Genomic DNA, 17,875 nt, shown 5'->3' with positions numbered 1-17,875 from the left:
TAATGTGATTATGTGACCTGTGCTGGCAAAATGAGTCACAATAAGCAACTTTTATTTTTATATTATTTATTATTATTTATATATTTATTTATATTATACTATAATTTTCAATAATAATAGGTCAAAAGGGTAAAAAACCTTCAAAATGACGTATGATTTGTTGGAATCAGACCAAAAATGACTGAGCTACACCTGTTTGAAGTCGATAGAGTCAGCAAAGTTAATTGAGAAAAATCAAGTTAAAGTTTTCTGAAGGTTCCAAAACAAAATCACCTAGCAATCATTATTTTAAAATAACCTGGTAATAACACGAAATTTGGCACACACCAAGTCAAAACCAAATATTTCCTATACATCTATAGCAAAAATATAACTTTTCTTCATTATACCACAATTGTTTTATTAACATTAATGAAACAGACAGCCTATATACACCTAATGTACCACACGGATCTAAAATAATGTTACACATCAGATGTTTTTCCCCAACAGTTAACCAAACGTTCACATAAGACATAACAGATAATGTTTGCGTGAATACTGGCCAAGACAGATATTTTGAAATACTGTAATTCTGTGTATGTGTGTATATCAGGACCGCGTCTGAGGAGTCCTTGTGCGCACGCATCAGATCTGTCAGTCAGCGCGAGTAAGATCGTTTTTCATGGACAAAGGAAAGGTGCTCCTCCCAGAAAACGTAAAAATAAAGATAATTTCAGATGTTTAATTGCTATTTGGAGCGTTGGGATCACTAGACGAGGGCTTAATGAACTCATTTTTGGGAAAACCTCAAAATAGACATTTTTCACTTGTTTTGCATGTAGCTCGAAATTAGCCTGTGCACATTACGACTCATTTTGCCAGCACAGGTCACATATATTTAATGTTGATATACGTGATTAATTCAATTAAATCATATTAAGTAATTAATTTGATTAAAATATTCGATTGACGGCCAAGATTTTTTAACAAATCATTTGACAGCCAACCAATTCTAATCTACACAAGCACTCACAACATCTAGGCAATTACATTTTTTTTATGTACAGAGTATTAATATAAGAAAATGCATATTAACAATAAAAGCTTTTCCAGTATTAGAATGTTAGGTTTATTATTAATTCTATGTTTGAGCTTTAAAGTAATAAGCATTATTACTTTGATTTTTTAATTCCCTTATTTGTCTAGGTTCTTTGCTAAATGAATCAAAGTAGCAAATAAAACAGAATATATAAGAGAGATGATATTACTGAAGTAGAAGGGGATAGAGGTGTTGTTGTGAACCTCTCTGTAGGCAATGAGGTTGATCTCGTGCTGTCGTTGTTGCTGTTGCAGTCTGTGTTTGGTGCGACGGTGATGACACACGCAGCAGCAGCTCAGGATGAAGATGATGGCCCACACCAGCCAGAACCCTGAAAAAAAAAAAAAACATGGAATAATCCCACACGAAAAAAATAAAAAACATTTAAAGTATGCATTTGTACTTTATACTGCTACTTAAAACCTGACTAATTCCTCTAAAACCACTGCTTGTGCATATATGGTCACACAAGTATTTGCGAGACTCATGTCATTCTTACTCCACAGTTTGCAGAAGGTTGAGCATCTTAAACTGAACTCACTTCCTGTACAACAGCCTTTCCTCCTCATTTCAGCATATTGTTTAGTTCTTCTAAACCTCTTAAGGCTGGGTTACATTTCACCTTAAACAGCAAAATTCCACAGGCAAAATACATTTATCTGAATCGGTACGATCAGGAATTTCAGCTGATGGCGGAGAAATGTTACGTAGTTTAATGAATGCTTGGAAGTTTTAATTCGTCATCATTCTTGAATGTGAACGAGCCCTTTATGAATTCCTATGAAACATTGTGACCCTGATATTAAACATGAAGATGCACTTACACCAAATTTCATAGTAGTAGCTACAGCACTGGGACTCTCCACAACAGTGTCCCGTCTCACACACGTAGCTTTTGTTATTCACTCCCTCACAGTGAAGTACCTGCTGAAAAAAAAAAAAAAAAATTGATACAAGATAAATGTCTTGTGAATTCAGCGTTTATCTCTAGAACAAATCTTGACCAAAAAAAAAAAAAAGAAAAGTATTTTTTTTGAGAATTCTTGGAAGAAACTTTTTTTTAGAAACTTAGAAATAGAAAGGTTTTGGATATGGTATGGTAATATTGTGATTTTTGGACTGAAATCATGCTATATTAACCACGTATCCAATATGAGTATGGTTATCATTAAGCACAGTGTAGAATTATACCATGTCCCATAATTATTCAGCAAGTATTATATTTCCATCTTATACCATCACTGTACTAATCTACCACCAAAGTACTTGAAACTGTTTGAAAATAAAACGAATAGGCTAAGTTTAGCTCAATTTAGCAGTATAATCCAGTGTGTAAAGTATTTACTCAATACAGTGCAATATTTGGTTGCAATGTGTTTTACAGTAAACAGGTTAATCACCTGTGTGAAATAAAACAGTAAATATGCTTTGTCAGGTAAATCTCTGAATCAAACATTTTACCAGAGAAGTGGGTCAATGTTAAATAATAATGCCCATTAAAAACAAAACAAAACATTAAAATTATAAAACTATGCCATTTTTGAAAAACAAAATGTCATGTGGAGTAACAATTTAAACAGAAACAACATATTTTCCTTAAACATGTTAATGTAGACATATCAATAATTTATTTTCAAAAAGGTTTAAATATATTTTTCAAGATAAATCCTTATATGCTGAATTGATTTGTAAATATCATTGCTTTTTTCGGGGTTGAAACATGAAAACCTACAACCTGAAATAACTTTGTTAGATCTGGGGGTTACAAAAAAATTTGTCATATCACTGAACAAAGCACTGGCTACATAATTCAGAATCTTGATTCATGTCAACTACTTGACATAAAAGAACAAAAGCTGCCTGTACAGTACACTCAGAATATTTATAGCATCGAACTGCCAATGTTGTGTACAGCGAAATCTAAAATTTACAGAATTTTTTACATTAACTTCCTTTCTCTTTCAGTAAATCAAGTTACACATTAAGCACCGGACACCATGTTACCCTCAAGAAAACAAAGACTACAGGTAGATCAGAACAAAATAAGCAGAAACCTTTAAAAGGTAGGCACAATAGGCAAGGCATGTTTGTTCCATTTCATGAATCAGTTAATGATTAAATAAGAAAGTTAAGAGATCAGGTTCTATACCATTCTTGTCTTCTGGTGCAATACAGACATGCTACTCCAGAGCCCTTCAGCCTTGTGAAAGTCCTTTCAGCACAATAGTCGCGATACACAGGGGATGAACAGGGGTACACACACACACACACACACTTCACTCAAACAGGGGACAGGGATTGGTCTACGGAAAATTCCATGCTGCAGAGGAGTGTAAGGAGGTCTGCATTGTAATGAGATGCTCCCTCAATATTATGGGAGTAGACAGTACAAAATAAAATGAAAAGGTTACCAAAAACATTGCCTAACATCCCAATGCCATACAATGTTTTGTTCTGTTTCATTTAGTTAGATCCTAAAACTTATCTAAAGCAGCATTTTCTTCACCTTTTTCCTTTATCCCTACCTATACATTGTAAAAACATTATAATGTGAATGGGGGATGACTGTAGCCTGGCAAGCCAGACCTACATCAAGATGTTAGGTCTGGGAACTCACAATTGGCATACCTCAATCTGAGGGGCGGGATAAACGGTTGTCTTTCAATATCCCTCGGCACGCAATAGGATAGCGCTACAACCAACCAGAGCAACGAGCGGCTGTGGCTGAGTGAGTCCCATGCGTTTTCCCACCAGCGGAGCTATAGTTGATATATTAAACCTTTGCCGTATCCGGGTCGTCAAAACTCCGAACACATCTTCCTTTTTTAAGAATGTCTAAGTGACGTTCTCTTAACTCCAAGTCCTCCAGAGTCGCGGTCAAAGCCGATTCGAAAGACCGCTGTTCGCCAGCAGCATCTTCTTTGTTTTCAAGTAGCAGGGAAATCTTTTTTTTTTTTTTACTTTACCTGAGTTAAAAAAAAAAAAGTATTGCATAACAAGAACAATATACAACATACACATACAGAGGATCACAGAGTATTATTATCTATTACATTCATAATAGCATCAGTAGCAGGGAAATCACCTATGGAAATCACGGCGCAGAACCGTCACAACTCTGCCGTCATTGTGCTAAGCCCGCCCACCAACTCTATACACGATGTGATTGGCCTGACCAGAGTTTGTTTTTTCCACTTCGAAAGCCAACGGAGAGTTGCTAGACCACACTGGCAGCAAAATAATTTTTGCTGCCGCTAGGGTGCATCTAGATTTCTAGGCTAGGATGATTGGATACAATTACATTACCATATTGAGTTAAAAATATGTTTTTCCATAGTTCCATAGAATTTATGGTGAAACAACTACATTAACATGTAGTTTCACCATGTACTTCTGTACTTCTACATTAAAGAGTTAGTTCACCCAAAAATGAAATTTCTGTCAATTACTCGCCCTCAAGTCGTTCCAAACCAGTAAGACCTTCGTTCATCTTCAGAACACAGATTAAGGTATTTTTCATGAAATCCGAGAGCTTTCTGTCCCTCCATTGACTGCAAAGTTATTACCACTTTCAAGGCCCAGAAAGGTAGTAAATACATTGTTAAAATAGTCCTTTATTCAACAATCTCTTCCACGTCATTTTCCTAAGCTGTTCACATAGTCAACACAGTGCAGCGCTTCCAGGTTCTACGTCAGAACGCTGGCTCAGTATTGGCCGGCTCCCGTGGTGCTCACGTGAACAGCGTCGGCCAATAATGAGCCGGCGTTCTGACGTAGAACCTGGAAGCGCTGCACTGTGTTGACTACGTGAACAGCATCAGAGACTGACACGGAAGAGAAAAGATTGTTGAATAAAGTCGCTATTTTTTTTTAGCACAAAAAGTACTCTCCTCACATTAAGGTTGAACCACTGTGGTCAGTCACATGGACTATTTTAATAATGTATTTACTACCTTTCTGGGCCTTGAAAGTGGTAATAACGTTGGAGTCAATGGGGGGACAGAAAGCTCTCGGATTTCATCAAAAATATCTTAATTTGTGTTCCAAATCTTACTAGTTCTTCCAAATCTTCTAATCTAAGGTCTTACTGGTTTGGATGACATAAGGTTGAGTAATTCATTTTAAGAATTTTCAATTTAAATTTTCAACTAGGCTAACCCTTTAAAATATTTTAATTATAAATCTACAAAGTATAGTATTTAGTTAAAGCATTTTGCCTTTGTTTGGGTATCATTGGTTGATGAAAACTGTTTATACATATCACAATTTTGATAAGCTTTCAGTATGTGCATGTGATCTATTTTTACATCTTGTATTATTATGGTGTATCAGTATATAATTTAACCCCGTGACACTTTGAGTGAGTCATTTCACCAAACACAAATATCAGCAATTAACCAATGCTGACTCTGCAACAAGAGACTGGACATACTGTTTCTGGATATTATTAAACACAGTGACCCAAAAAAGTATTTGGACACTTAAGACACACAACATGTATGAATCACATTACACTGTGACTGAATACAAAATATCAAGCCATGTGGAATCTGCAAACAAATGACGCAAGACCTTTTCTCAGAACTAATTCTACTTTCCTGACCCATTTTTGGATTTATGCTCTCAACCAAATGGTGTCAAGGTTATTTTAAAAGGCACAATATATAAGATTTTTGGATCAAAATATCCCAAAACCACTAGAACAATGTTATTTTGTTGATTAGTGTACTTGCATTATCCCAAATGTTTTCAACAATGTTTAAATCCAGAGAAATAAGCTATTTTAACCAGTGAAACGGCCCATGCCGCCTGTCGATGACCCCGTATCCAAGCTACCCTTGATTTCCTGAAACCATGAACACCCTAACGCATAATATATTATGCATTTTATTAGACAGGTGAGCAACTGTTCGGATACCTTTATCGACAGAAAACTAATAATTATATAGTTTATATAGTTCAACACATTTAGTCTTACTCTTTGAGTCTCATTTTTCTTGATTTACCACAAATAACATGCTTGTGCCATGCCTCACAGAAAACATTATTTTGTCAGCAGCATAATCAGAAAGAGCTTTATTTGTAGGGACAATAATACAGCCTTTTCTCTGCCATGTAATAGGCTATATTTTAAAATGAATTGCATGCCATTCATCCCGCTTTTAATAAGATATTCTAATATTGACTCAGCTTACTGCAATGCACCACAAGTGTCTCATACCAGTCACCTAGCGATTGCACAGAGTAACGTTATAACAACTTTCAACAGACTCAAATGTATTTTTAGTATGATTGTTTTCACCAAGAAAAACGGCGCTGCATTACCCCACAATTTTGTTTTGTAAGATTAAGTGACCTGTATGAATAGTAATTCAGCACTGTTTTATTAGATTGAAAATAATAATGTTAATGTGATCAAATGTAACAAAGTTCAAGATCAGGGAAGAAAGAAGCGAACGTTAAACGTAACTTTAATCAAAATATGCATAAACAATGAAGTGAAAGGAGTAGCAGCAGCCGACTGTGCTGCTACATTAGCATAATAAAAACAGCAAGGTAAAATGTCCCGGGCTCTCAGCCCCACCCTGCTTCATACAACAGTAACGCTAATACAACTTTACTAGATTAGCTCATCCATGAGCATAATTTCTTTCCATTGGCTGTGGAGGTGAATACGACAAGTCCCATGATTCCACGCTCCTTCACGCTTCATCAAGCAACGCCTTTGTTGTTTTTTAGAAACAGTGACCTCTAGAAGCGAAATTTACATACTGTGCCTTTAAGTCACTGTATGATGTCAGTTTTCCTCAAGTGTCCTACCAGAGAAACCACAAGTGTTGTTCATCAAAATAACTATGAAGACCAAGTTTGAAAACCATAAAGTACATCTATTGTTTAACTTTTTTTTCTATTGCATGCTTAAAAAAATTCTCTTTCAAATAAATGGCACTACATGTTTTTATGTGTGATTTTAAATGTGTCCAAAGGAAGGTGTGTAAGATCTGAAAGATGTGTGAAGACCTTGGCAGATTGAACTAATTTGTTGCAGCTGCAGAGACTATCCATATCCAGTTTCAGTGCCAGAAAACATTATATCAGAAAACTAATTAAGTTTAATAGGTTATAATGAGAAGTTGCTGAAAGCAGAAGATAATGTTGGCCAGTCTAATAAGGATCCTTGACTAGCTAACATTGTTTTCCACAGTCTTAGTGAGAAGTTGAGTATCAGCGACAGCATATGATACTACTGAGTCAGCTAAAACTCAAGAGACTTTTGGGTGAACATGAGATTTTAATTCTTATTTGGAGGGAGGAACTGTCCACAAATGCTGCTCTGTTTAACTTGTAACTGGTGAGTGTGGTTTATCTTCAGGTTATGCTGTCATCCTATTAAGTTCCGTATCAATTACAAAGTACTACTACTGACCTATAAAGCCCTAAATGGTTTAGCTCCTGTGTATTTAATGGATCTTCTATCGCCCTACAATCCATCGCGTTCTTTAAGATCCCTAAATTCGAGGCTTCTGGTCATTCCTAGGATATCTAAGTCCACTAAAGGAGGGAGGGCGTTCTCACATTTAGCTCCTAAACTCTGGAATAGCCTTCCTGATACTGTTCGTTGCTCAGACTCGCTCTCCCAGTTCAAAACTAGATTAAAGACGCATCTCTTCAGCCAAGCATTCACATAATGCTTACCTTTTATACCACTGTTGAATCAGATTGAATGCATTAATATTATGAACAGCAGCTATGCTAATTATTTCCCATCTGCTTTTCTGCTGTTATCTCGGGACGCTAGTCCCGAGGTAAATAGCGTTCGTCAGCTCCAGTTTGTATCCAGCCTCTCACGGAGACTTCAGATGCCCCAACACCTGCGATGAGACGACTCGACGCCTGTGAAGAGACGACTCAACGCCGGCGATATGTTATGCCCTAAATTAATACATGATGATTAACTAACTGTATTTTTCTATGTACATTACTGAAATGCTCTTTCTGTAAAGCTGCTTTGAAACAATTTGTATTTTGAAAAGCGCTATACAAATAAATTTGAATTGAATTGAATCTGATGGAACTATAGCCAGCCTGTAGCTAACCTACTTCAGTACTTTGAGAGTTATTTACAGGTTTATGGCACCAAAATTACTAAATGTCTATAGCCCATCAAGTTTCAAGGAACAAATAGCATAGAATAACCAATGCAATTCTATATGCTGACTAGTCCTATATACAGTATACAAGGCAGCATATAGTGTACTTTGCCCCCACCACTTTTTGGAAAGGTCAATTTTGTTCTACCACTCAAAATAGCTTGTGTCAGGCATCTTCAATTATAGAGAAAGAGTTTTTTGTTGGTGTATGTTAACATGCAAGTTTCTCTCCTGCACATGACAGACAGTTGCCAAATTGCCAATCTATCACTTTTTCCTGACTTGCAATCTTTTCCAGTGAAATCACAAAACAAAATGCAACTAAATTTTCCCTACTGCTGACATACAGATGCAAATTTGGTTCAGTAAAATAAATGTGAGGCTAAATAAAATTCGCAACAGTGCCAGGAATTCCTCCGTTGAACACAAATGAAGATCTGCTGCAAGGAGACAGCGTTTCCACGCCTACTGAACTGTAATGGGCAATGTAGATCTTATGATGAGAAAAACTAGGGCTATGTCTGAAATCGCCCCCTATACACTTACATACGGCACAATTTTAGGGGACAGCCATTTTAGTAATGTCCGAAACCAAAGTGGACGTTATCGAGTGCACTCACTCATTCAACCCCATAGTTCACTACAATAACAAGTGTACAACTGATGTACACTCAACAGCTAGAAAATACCCATAATGCATTGTGAGGGTCAAGCCGAATTAATTCCCGCCTCGCCCGAAGATGTCGCCAGCAGCTGAATCATTCATCTATCCATTTTCCAAACCGTCCAATGTGTAAAGAGTAATATCATACAGGTATAAATTATTTTTTTATTGATTATTAAATTGTTTAATTAAAGTTTATACGTGCTAGCATGACAGAGTTCAAGATAAATATGTTCAATACTACTGATTTGGAGCTGCCAGTTTGCTAAGTTTCAAATGACTAACTACACAAAAGCGGCAACCCTTTTCAGCACTCACTCCCAATTCACTCACTTGTTTTCGTTAACTCATTCAAGTGGACTTTATTAGGAGTAATGTAGGGAATAGTGAATTAAGGAATAGAGGGGAATTTCTCGCATCTTGTGACATTGCGTCCTTTTTTTTGGTTCAATTAGGTGTCTTCGGTCCATGCTGCATTCATATTTCAGTCAAACCGTTGTTTGGAAGGTCCAAATCCGAATGAGCACCCCGCAGCGTTGGTCTGGTAATTCTGGTAATTCACACTCACTTAATTCTATGAGAAGGGTCTGTCTGTGTCCCGCAGTACTACAAGCCACACCCCTGCAAGTTACACCAACTACAACAGGGTTCATGCACAGGTTTCTTTAAATCGTTTTACCCTACTGCAAGTTCCTTAGCAATCTCTTTCTACTGGACCTGCAAACCAGCATGTACCTTGTATTAGAACATTAGAACCTGCTCATGTCGTTTAGGAACAACTCTCATCCCGAAAACATTCAGAACCATCAAAGCAAAAGCATAATTTTGGTCCTGGCATTGTTTTTTTTTTGTTTTTTACCAATAACTCAATTACATCCAATAAAACACACACTCACAATGCCCTTTGGACCCAAGGACCGGTAGATGACAGGACCTATTGCAGTCTATTTTCATGCATACTGTAAATGCAAGGTAAACTCTATTCTGTTTAGCCTTCTATATAAGATGTGAATAACATCACAACATGCAGAAAATTACTTCAAGAATAATCATAAAAATGTCCACTCGTACAAACATATTCTACTATATCTTGTGGATTTTAGCACATTTGCAAGTTATCAAGGTCAGACATAGTGACCAGACAACAAAACAATATTTATTTATTTATTTTACCTTTATTTTTTAGAACAATACTGAAGGCATTTGGGGACGTTTTACACTAATTGTCAGATTTTGTTATGCTACCAGTTTACAATCCATAAATTTGAATATAACGTGCTGTAAACATGTTTGTGCACCTTGCAGCACTTCTTTACTGTATAAGACATGACAAGCCAAGTTGTAATTGATCAAAAAGATATGTAGGCTACAGGGGGATCCCTCAAAGACCAAGAAAGAAAAAAAACACTCAGAACATTTCACTCAGCACATTTTAGTGATAAATTCACTTCTTTGAACTACAGACAATGGGCTCAGCACTATCTTCAGCGATAACAAAATCCAGACCTTTGTAAAGGAGATCAAGACGTGTCAGGTGTGCAAGACAAATTAGCCATTAATTACTTAATTCAATTTAGGCCAATTTTAAATCAAGTTACACTGTACATGCTCATAGAATAATTTATATTCTCAACACAACTGGTAATTGACAACTAGTGCATTTAGTTCAAATCAGCTATAAACGCCACAATAAAAGTCTCGAAATCTGTGACATTTGAATTGTTAGCCACTGCTAACACTGCATACTTTTGTTTACTGAATCTGGTCCGGGTTTAGGCCGTGTCTCCAAAACATAGGGAGGTGTCTACCTAGACAGCATTTTGGCCATCACGTTATGTCCAAAATGGTGTCGAGCAAGCAGCAGCCAAATAGGATTTGAGACACAGTTTCACACTTCCGTGACTTGACGCAAGACTGGTTAGCAGCACGCAATACTCGTAATAAACAGATATCAGATTGCAAAATAAATAAAACGACGAGTGGACACTGTTAATAACACAAACTTACAAAGCGCTCCAAAGTGAGGATAACATAATTTTAAACCGGCGAGTCAACAAGTGGCAGAGCCTGAGTGTGCCATTCAGAGCCCAACATTACACCGACACAAACAACCGACAAAGTTCAATAAGACATTTTTTTTTTTCTCACCTCATAGACACTGGCCTCGGTGGGGATGGCAGATCCAGCGATATATAAAAACAAGCCCATTTTCAACAGGCTGATAGAACATTACAATGTATCAGTGTTTACTTTGGTCAGCGCAACAGTTGCAAATATACGAACAGTAAAAGGCTCTCGACTTGTTAATGCATGGCCGCCTTCTGCTGTTATTGCTATATTGGGACATGAGGGGAGGCACAGCAGCAGCATGAGCTCCGTGCCACTGGTTGCCCTATTATACAAGCGAGTCCCTGCGAACTGCAGTTCAGGCACAGCTGGGTGTGGCGCTTGCCATAACCTACGCCATGTGCGCAACGTCATGATGGGACAAATTGTGCTTGGCTCCGCCCACCGAGGGAGGGTCTAGGACTGTGGGATTTGATTCTTCTCAGTGACTCAAATCATTTGACGCTTATGACCCTAGGTTACATCGAAACGCAATTTCTGCAGACAAGGGAAATTGGAAATGTAGCATCCATGAAATCAAATGTACTTTTGTTGTGTAACATGCATTTACAGTGCCTCAGTGAGCCTCCTCTGACAGCGGGTCATCCTAAATCGTCGGGTGAAGTGTCCCCAGATGTCAGGGTGTGAGAGGTTCTAATGGAACTTTCGTCCATTCTGTAGCAGGTCGTCCTTCCTTTCCTTTCCTTTCCTTTCGCTTCCTCCTTCTCCATTTCTTACGCGCCGTATCGCAAGAATGCAAACAAATATTAAAGGTGCATGGGATTATGAAGGTAAAATGATGTCATAAAGAATCGCATGCGCAGGGTAAGATTTGTGAAAGAGTACATAAGATTGCAAGCGTAAAATAAATTTGCATGCGCAAGAGAAGATTTGTAAAGGTGTAAATCGCCTTTCAAGTGTAAGAAAAAAATATTTGCAGCTTTTAACTGTTATTCGTAGGCTGATTCGTGTATTTTGAAGCTGCAGCTTCATGCTAACGCAAAATAAATATATGTATTCTTCAGACTTTCACTTTTCCGCGCTTACACTTTTGGCACGGTTTTTGCGCACAAATGCGGCCAAAAGCATTGCAAGCCTGTGAACAGCTATCTGCAAGCGAAAACAACAGAGGCAGGAACAGCAAAAAAGATTAACTGCGTAAAATCAAACTTTGTGTAAAAAAAATAAACTGTTGCAAATGTCTAAATGACTTGTTGTGTGCATGGGGCAAAAAAGTTCCTGAAATAACCCGATTTGTGTTTAGTTGCGTCTCTCTTTTACCTGCGCTTTCAGTTTTGGCACGATTCTCTCACTCACTTCGCAAGCGCGAAGAGGAGGGCGGGTCCACCTTCACCATGTAGCCAATCAAATTAGCTTCTCGATTTCCTCTGATCTGATTGGTTCAATAAACACGCCAGTCACCAGAACACATATTTATCTTTATTTGGCTCAGAAATGTTCTCATTGCCGAAATGGTACTTTTAATGCACACATACATGTTAAATATAGGCTATAAATAAAAACACAAATAAATAAATCATGATTGCTTAATAAGCTGTGCACCAGGCTGACTGACATTCATATTGAATTTCGAGCTGGTGTAAATGTTATTGGATTTAAATTGTATACATTATATAATCTGTTACACCACTGAGCCGATGTTAAACTTTACAATCCAAACATTTAATACCCATTCTTTATGTAATAATACCATTCTGATGCAGTGTTTTTCACATCATGTCTCTGTTCATGGTATTTAACACTCAGTTATATATTTTGAAATATTGTCTTGCACTGTCAATATTGATTCTGATTACTTCTGTGTGACTGATCAAGCTATTATGTAGCTAGCTATGAATAACAAAATGCCAGTGTCCAGATTTGACTGTAATGAAAAACTGATACTAAATCAACATGAACTCAACTTTGACAAAAAGTGACTAATTATGTCTGAATAAAAACCCAGCAACCAGGGAATACACAGCATAGATATGTATAAGGCTAAACAGCCATCTAGTTGTTAGGCTACACGATGGAATTGCAGGTGATAAATTGTGCATAATTTAGAGATGCTCTTAAAATACATGGGAAAAAATATTATTATAACTCATTTTAGTAAAATAAATAACTATAATAATTCTGGAATCCCCCCGATCAGTAGACAGGTGAAATTATGCATGCAGTAGTGCAGATACTAGGCCTACATTCAGCAGCATCAAGATTACAAACTGGTATGGCCTAAAAAGAGCATACATGCACTGATTACACAGACGTTTTCTTTCTTAACACACCAGCTCGAAATTCAGTTTTGGCTCATATAGTCAGCCTAATGGTGCACAGCCTAATAAGCAATCATGATTTATTTATTTATCTATTTATTTATTTGTTCATTTATTTATTTATTTAACATGTGTGCATTAAAAGTACCATTTCGGCAATGAGAACATTTCTGAGCCAAATACAGATAAAGATGTGTTCTAGTGACTGGCGTGTTTATTGAACCAATCAGATCAGAGGAAATCGAGTGTCAGCGAGAAGCTCATTTGATTGGCTACATGATGAAGGTGGACCCGCCCTCCTCTTCGCGCTTGCGAAGTGAGTGAGAGAATCGTGCCAAAACTTAGCCTGGGAAAACCCAGAGAACTTCCGGCAAATTTAGATTTGCTCTGAAAGTTAGTCTGGCAAAGAGCTCATTCAAGCCCATTTCCAATCCGTCGAAATCGCGGCACCAATCAGAAACGTTGGGGCGGGCTTTACACGATGACGACAGTGCTGGGATTTTGAAGCAGATTTTGTAGCCTACATTACAAAGAAGGATACTGCCGTCGAACATCACTCATTCGAATCAGCTATCGCGTCTGTTTTAAGCGATTTGAACGTACGTTTCCTTTTAGTTAAAAACCGAGCAAAGAACAACACTCGGAGATATTTCTCCGCCGCTCTGCATACGTCATCTCCTTCATCGCTCTGATTGGGTTTAGGTCTATCCGCGACGTCCGTTGGTGACACCCCTCTGGAAATGATTTGTCTATGACGCTTTGCCAGACAGACCGTAACTCAGTTACAACTGAGAATGGTCTGGTTTTAACCAGGGGCACGTTCAAGTTCAAAACGGTGCGCAACGTTTTGCTACGGTTTCCGGGTTGAACGTTATGTTTCCTGGAAACGGCGTGCACCGGTGTGCAAAGGGGTTTGAGATACGTTTTCTCTTGTTTGGTGGGTGTGTCAGAACTGCAGTCCAATCAGCAGCAACATGTACAGGTCCTTCTCAAAAAATTAGCATATTGTGATAAAGTTCATTATTTTCCATAATGTAATGATAAAAATTAAACTTTCATATATTTTAGATTCATTGCACACCAACTGAAATATTTCAGGTCTTTTATTGTTTTAATACTGATGATTTTGGCATACAGCTCATGAAAACCCCAAATTCCTGTCTCAAAAAATTAGCATATTTCATCCGACCAATAAAAGAAGTGTTTTTAATACAAAAAAAAAAAAGTCAACCTTCAAATAATTATGTTCAGTTATGCACTCAATAGTCAATACTTGGTCGGGAATCCTTTTGCAGAAATGACTGCTTCAATGCGACGTGGCATGGAGGCAATCAGCCTGTGGCACTGCTGAGGTGTTATGGAGGCCCAGGATGCTTCGATAGCGGCCTTAAGCTCATCCAGAGTGTTGGGTCTTGCGTCTCTCAACTTTCTCTTCACAATATCCCACAGATTCTCTATGGGGTTCAGGTCAGGAGAGTTGGCAGGCCAATTGAGCACAGTAATACCATGGTCAGTAAACCATTTACCAGTGGTTTTGGCACTGTGAGCAGGTGCCAGGTCGTGCTGAAAAATGAAATCTTCATCTCCATAAAGCTTTTCAGCAGATGGAAGCATGAAGTGCTCCAAAATCTCCTGATAGCTAGCTGCATTGACCCTGCCCTTGATAAAACACAGTGCACCATCACCAGCAGCTGACATGGCACCCCAGACCATCACTGACTGTGGGTACTTGACACTGGACTTCAGGCATTTTGGCATTTCCTTCTCCCCAGTCTTCCTCCAGACTCTGGCACCTTGATTTCCGAATGACATGCAAAACTGAGCAACAGTCCAGTGCTGCTTCTCTGTAGCCCAGGTCAGGCGCTTCTGCCGCTGTTTCTGGTTCAAAAGTGGCTTGACCTGAGGAATGCGGCACCTGTAGCCCATTTCCTGCACACGCCTGTGCACGGTGGCTCTGGATGTTTCTACTCCAGACTCAGTCCACTGCTTCCGCAGGTCCCCCAAGGTCTGGAATCGGTCCTTCTCCACAATCTTCCTCAGGGTCCGGTCACCTCTTCTCGTTGTGCAGCGTTTTTTGCCACACTTTTTCCTTCCCACAGACTTCCCACTGAGGTGCCTTGATACAGCACTCTGGGAACAGCCTATTTGTTCAGAAATTTCTTTCTGTCTTACCCTCTTGCTTGAGGGTGTCAATGATGGCCTTCTGGACAGCAGTCAGGTCGGCAGTCTTACCCATGATTGCGGTTTTGAGTAATGAAACAGGCTGGGAGTTTTTAAAAGCCTCAGGAATCTTTTGCAGGTGTTTAGAGTTAATTAGTTGATTCAGATGATTAGGTTAATAGCTCGTTTAGAGACCCTTTTCATGATATGCTAATTTTTTGAGACAGGAATTTTGGGTTTTCATGAGCTGTATGACAAAATCATCAGTATTAAAACAATAAAAGACCTGAAATATTTCAGTTGGTGTGCAATGAATCTAAAATATATGAAAGTTTCATTTTTATCATTACATTATGGAAAATAATTAACTTTATCACAATATGCTAATTTTTTTAGAAGGACCTGTATATAAAGCACGCAGTATTAAAGTGAACTCGCACAATGGGTTTAAGGAAAGTAATTTACAAATGTGTTCGATGCAGCTCGGTATACGCAACAACTGAGGATATTAGAAGACATGTTTGTCGTAAGTTTTATTGTAAAAATATAGGATATCAACATAATGATGTAGTTGTTTATATTTTTAGCTTCATTGCAAGTGTATGACATTTGGTATAGAAATAAACAATGGTAATTAAGTGCTTTTCCTAAAAATGAGAAATAAAATACAGGGTATACAGGTAAAACAGAATGAACTACAAATAAAGTCAGTATGTGAGGCTAAATAGATGTGTTTTAGTCTGAATTAGGTAAGATGTGTGCTCCATTTCAGTTTCCACAAATCCCTTCACTCGATTGGGATGTTAATGTTCTGGGCGGCTGCGGCAAGTGCAGTAACTGTAACATCGGGCATATTTTGTAGTATTAAACACATATTTATACCGACTTCATCAGGCTCCGAAAATTATTCACAAAGAACACAAAGAATGGCCTTCTCAGCTGCCATAGTTGCAACTCTTGCGTCATCAGAACAGTGTGTTCAACGCATCACCGTTTCTGTTTAAAACACGTTGTGCAACGTTTTGTCGGCGCTGAACGCAGCCCAGGCTAGCCAAAACTGAAAGCGCAGGTAAAAGAGAGATGCAACTGTACAAATCGGGTTATTTCGGGAACTTTTTTGCCCCATGCACACAACAAGTCATTTAGACATTTGCAACAGTTTATTTTTTTTACACAAAGTTTGATTTTACGCAGTTCATCTGTTTTGCTGTTCCTGCCTCTGTTGTTTTCGCTTGCAGATAGCTGTTCACAGGCTTGCAATGCTTTTGGCCGCATTTGTGCGCAAAAACCGTGCCAAAAGTGTAAGCGTGGAAAAATGAAAGTTTGCATGAAGCTGCAGCTTCAAAATACATGAATTACACTTAACAGTTAAAAGCTGCAAATATTTTTTTTCTTACACTTGAAGGGCGATTTACACCTTTACACCTTTTCTGCGCAGAATCGATCACCGGTGATCACCGCGAGATGCATGCCGGTTAGAAATGTGTCCGAGTCTCGGGCCCTGTCCCAATACCCACACTACGCCCTAAGGTCTTCTTTCGAAGTGGACACTTGTTGAAAGTGCACTTAGCGGAGTAAGTGCGCAAGGGTCCGAAGCTGTGAAGAGCAGAATTGGGACAGTTTTGCACACGTCACAATCTACGTCACTTCTGTTGTGATCAGGAGAGCAAACACCGTTCATTTGGCTAATGTGTGTGCTGCTTATAATAGCTGTAACATGACACAATCCTTTGAATGATAAAAATAATATATTTGTTTACTCTTAGCTACCAACATTTCTGTTAATGTTATTAATATTAAAACAGTTTTTGGCTAAGATAAATTGTGATAAGATAAATTGTGAAGGAGGTTTACCTGAGCTTATACTGCCTTACCATATTCACATGCAATTTTAATTATGTTATTATGGAAATTGATATATGAAATCCTTCCCATACCATACATGAAAAAATACATGACGTGTTGGTGATATAATATATATAGGCTATATATTAAAATAGTCTTACATAGGCTATAAGAAATAAAATGACACAACCCTGTCTCTTTTTGTTAAATTTCAGTTTTATTGATCAATAATAGCCATTATTAAAGTATAAGTAGCCTACAAATATAAGAAGCTATATAAGTCAAGAAATAAAGCAAGTTAAAAGATTAAGTCAAACATAAGTCAACAGGCTAACGTTACAAAAGATCAAGCAGCGCCTATGGGAGACCCTCAACTGCCCTTCACTGGTACCCAGGAGAAGCTTCGCTCCATGAATCCACGTGGACAGCAGTGAAGAGTTGTTCAAGTGGTTTTTAATGCATTGTTATGTGATTGATATAATGTTTTGGGTGGTTTCCTGTGTGTTGACATGCGTTTGCCAAGGTTTTCTGAGCGGTTGTTATTACCGTGTTGCTGTGTGGTTGCTGGACTTTTCTGTGGTTTTTCGTG

General features: G+C 38.1%; 1 protein-coding gene across 3 annotated transcripts in view; it reads right to left on the bottom strand.

Annotated features, from left to right (window-relative positions):
• wbp1lb (WW domain binding protein 1-like b) overlaps positions 1-11,308 on the bottom strand; it is a 38,267-nt gene extending 26,959 nt beyond the window's left edge. Inside the window, exons 1-3 of one of the 3 annotated variants that reach the window (XM_056254379.1) lie at positions 11,045-11,308; positions 1,906-2,008; positions 1,251-1,412 (exon numbers count right to left, since the gene is read on the bottom strand). In XM_056254379.1, coding sequence (XP_056110354.1) covers positions 1,251-1,412; positions 1,906-2,008; positions 11,045-11,104 — 325 coding nt within the window. In that variant the 5' untranslated portion in view covers positions 11,105-11,308. Of the gene's footprint in view, positions 1-1,250; positions 1,413-1,905; positions 2,009-3,230; positions 3,323-11,044 lie in introns of those variants that run through there. The other 2 variants (XM_056254380.1, XM_056254382.1) reach the window with 2 other exon arrangements.
• Positions 11,309-17,875: the final 6,567 nt, after the last annotated feature.

This window comes from Rhinichthys klamathensis, unplaced genomic scaffold, assembly GCF_029890125.1.
Source record: "Rhinichthys klamathensis goyatoka isolate OS25496 unplaced genomic scaffold, OSU_Roscu_1.1 h1tg000111l_1, whole genome shotgun sequence".
NCBI classification, from domain to species: domain Eukaryota; kingdom Metazoa; phylum Chordata; class Actinopteri; order Cypriniformes; family Leuciscidae; genus Rhinichthys; species Rhinichthys klamathensis.
The sequence above is the reverse complement of the archived record's forward strand: the minus strand, read 5'-3'. Positions and strand labels throughout refer to the sequence as shown.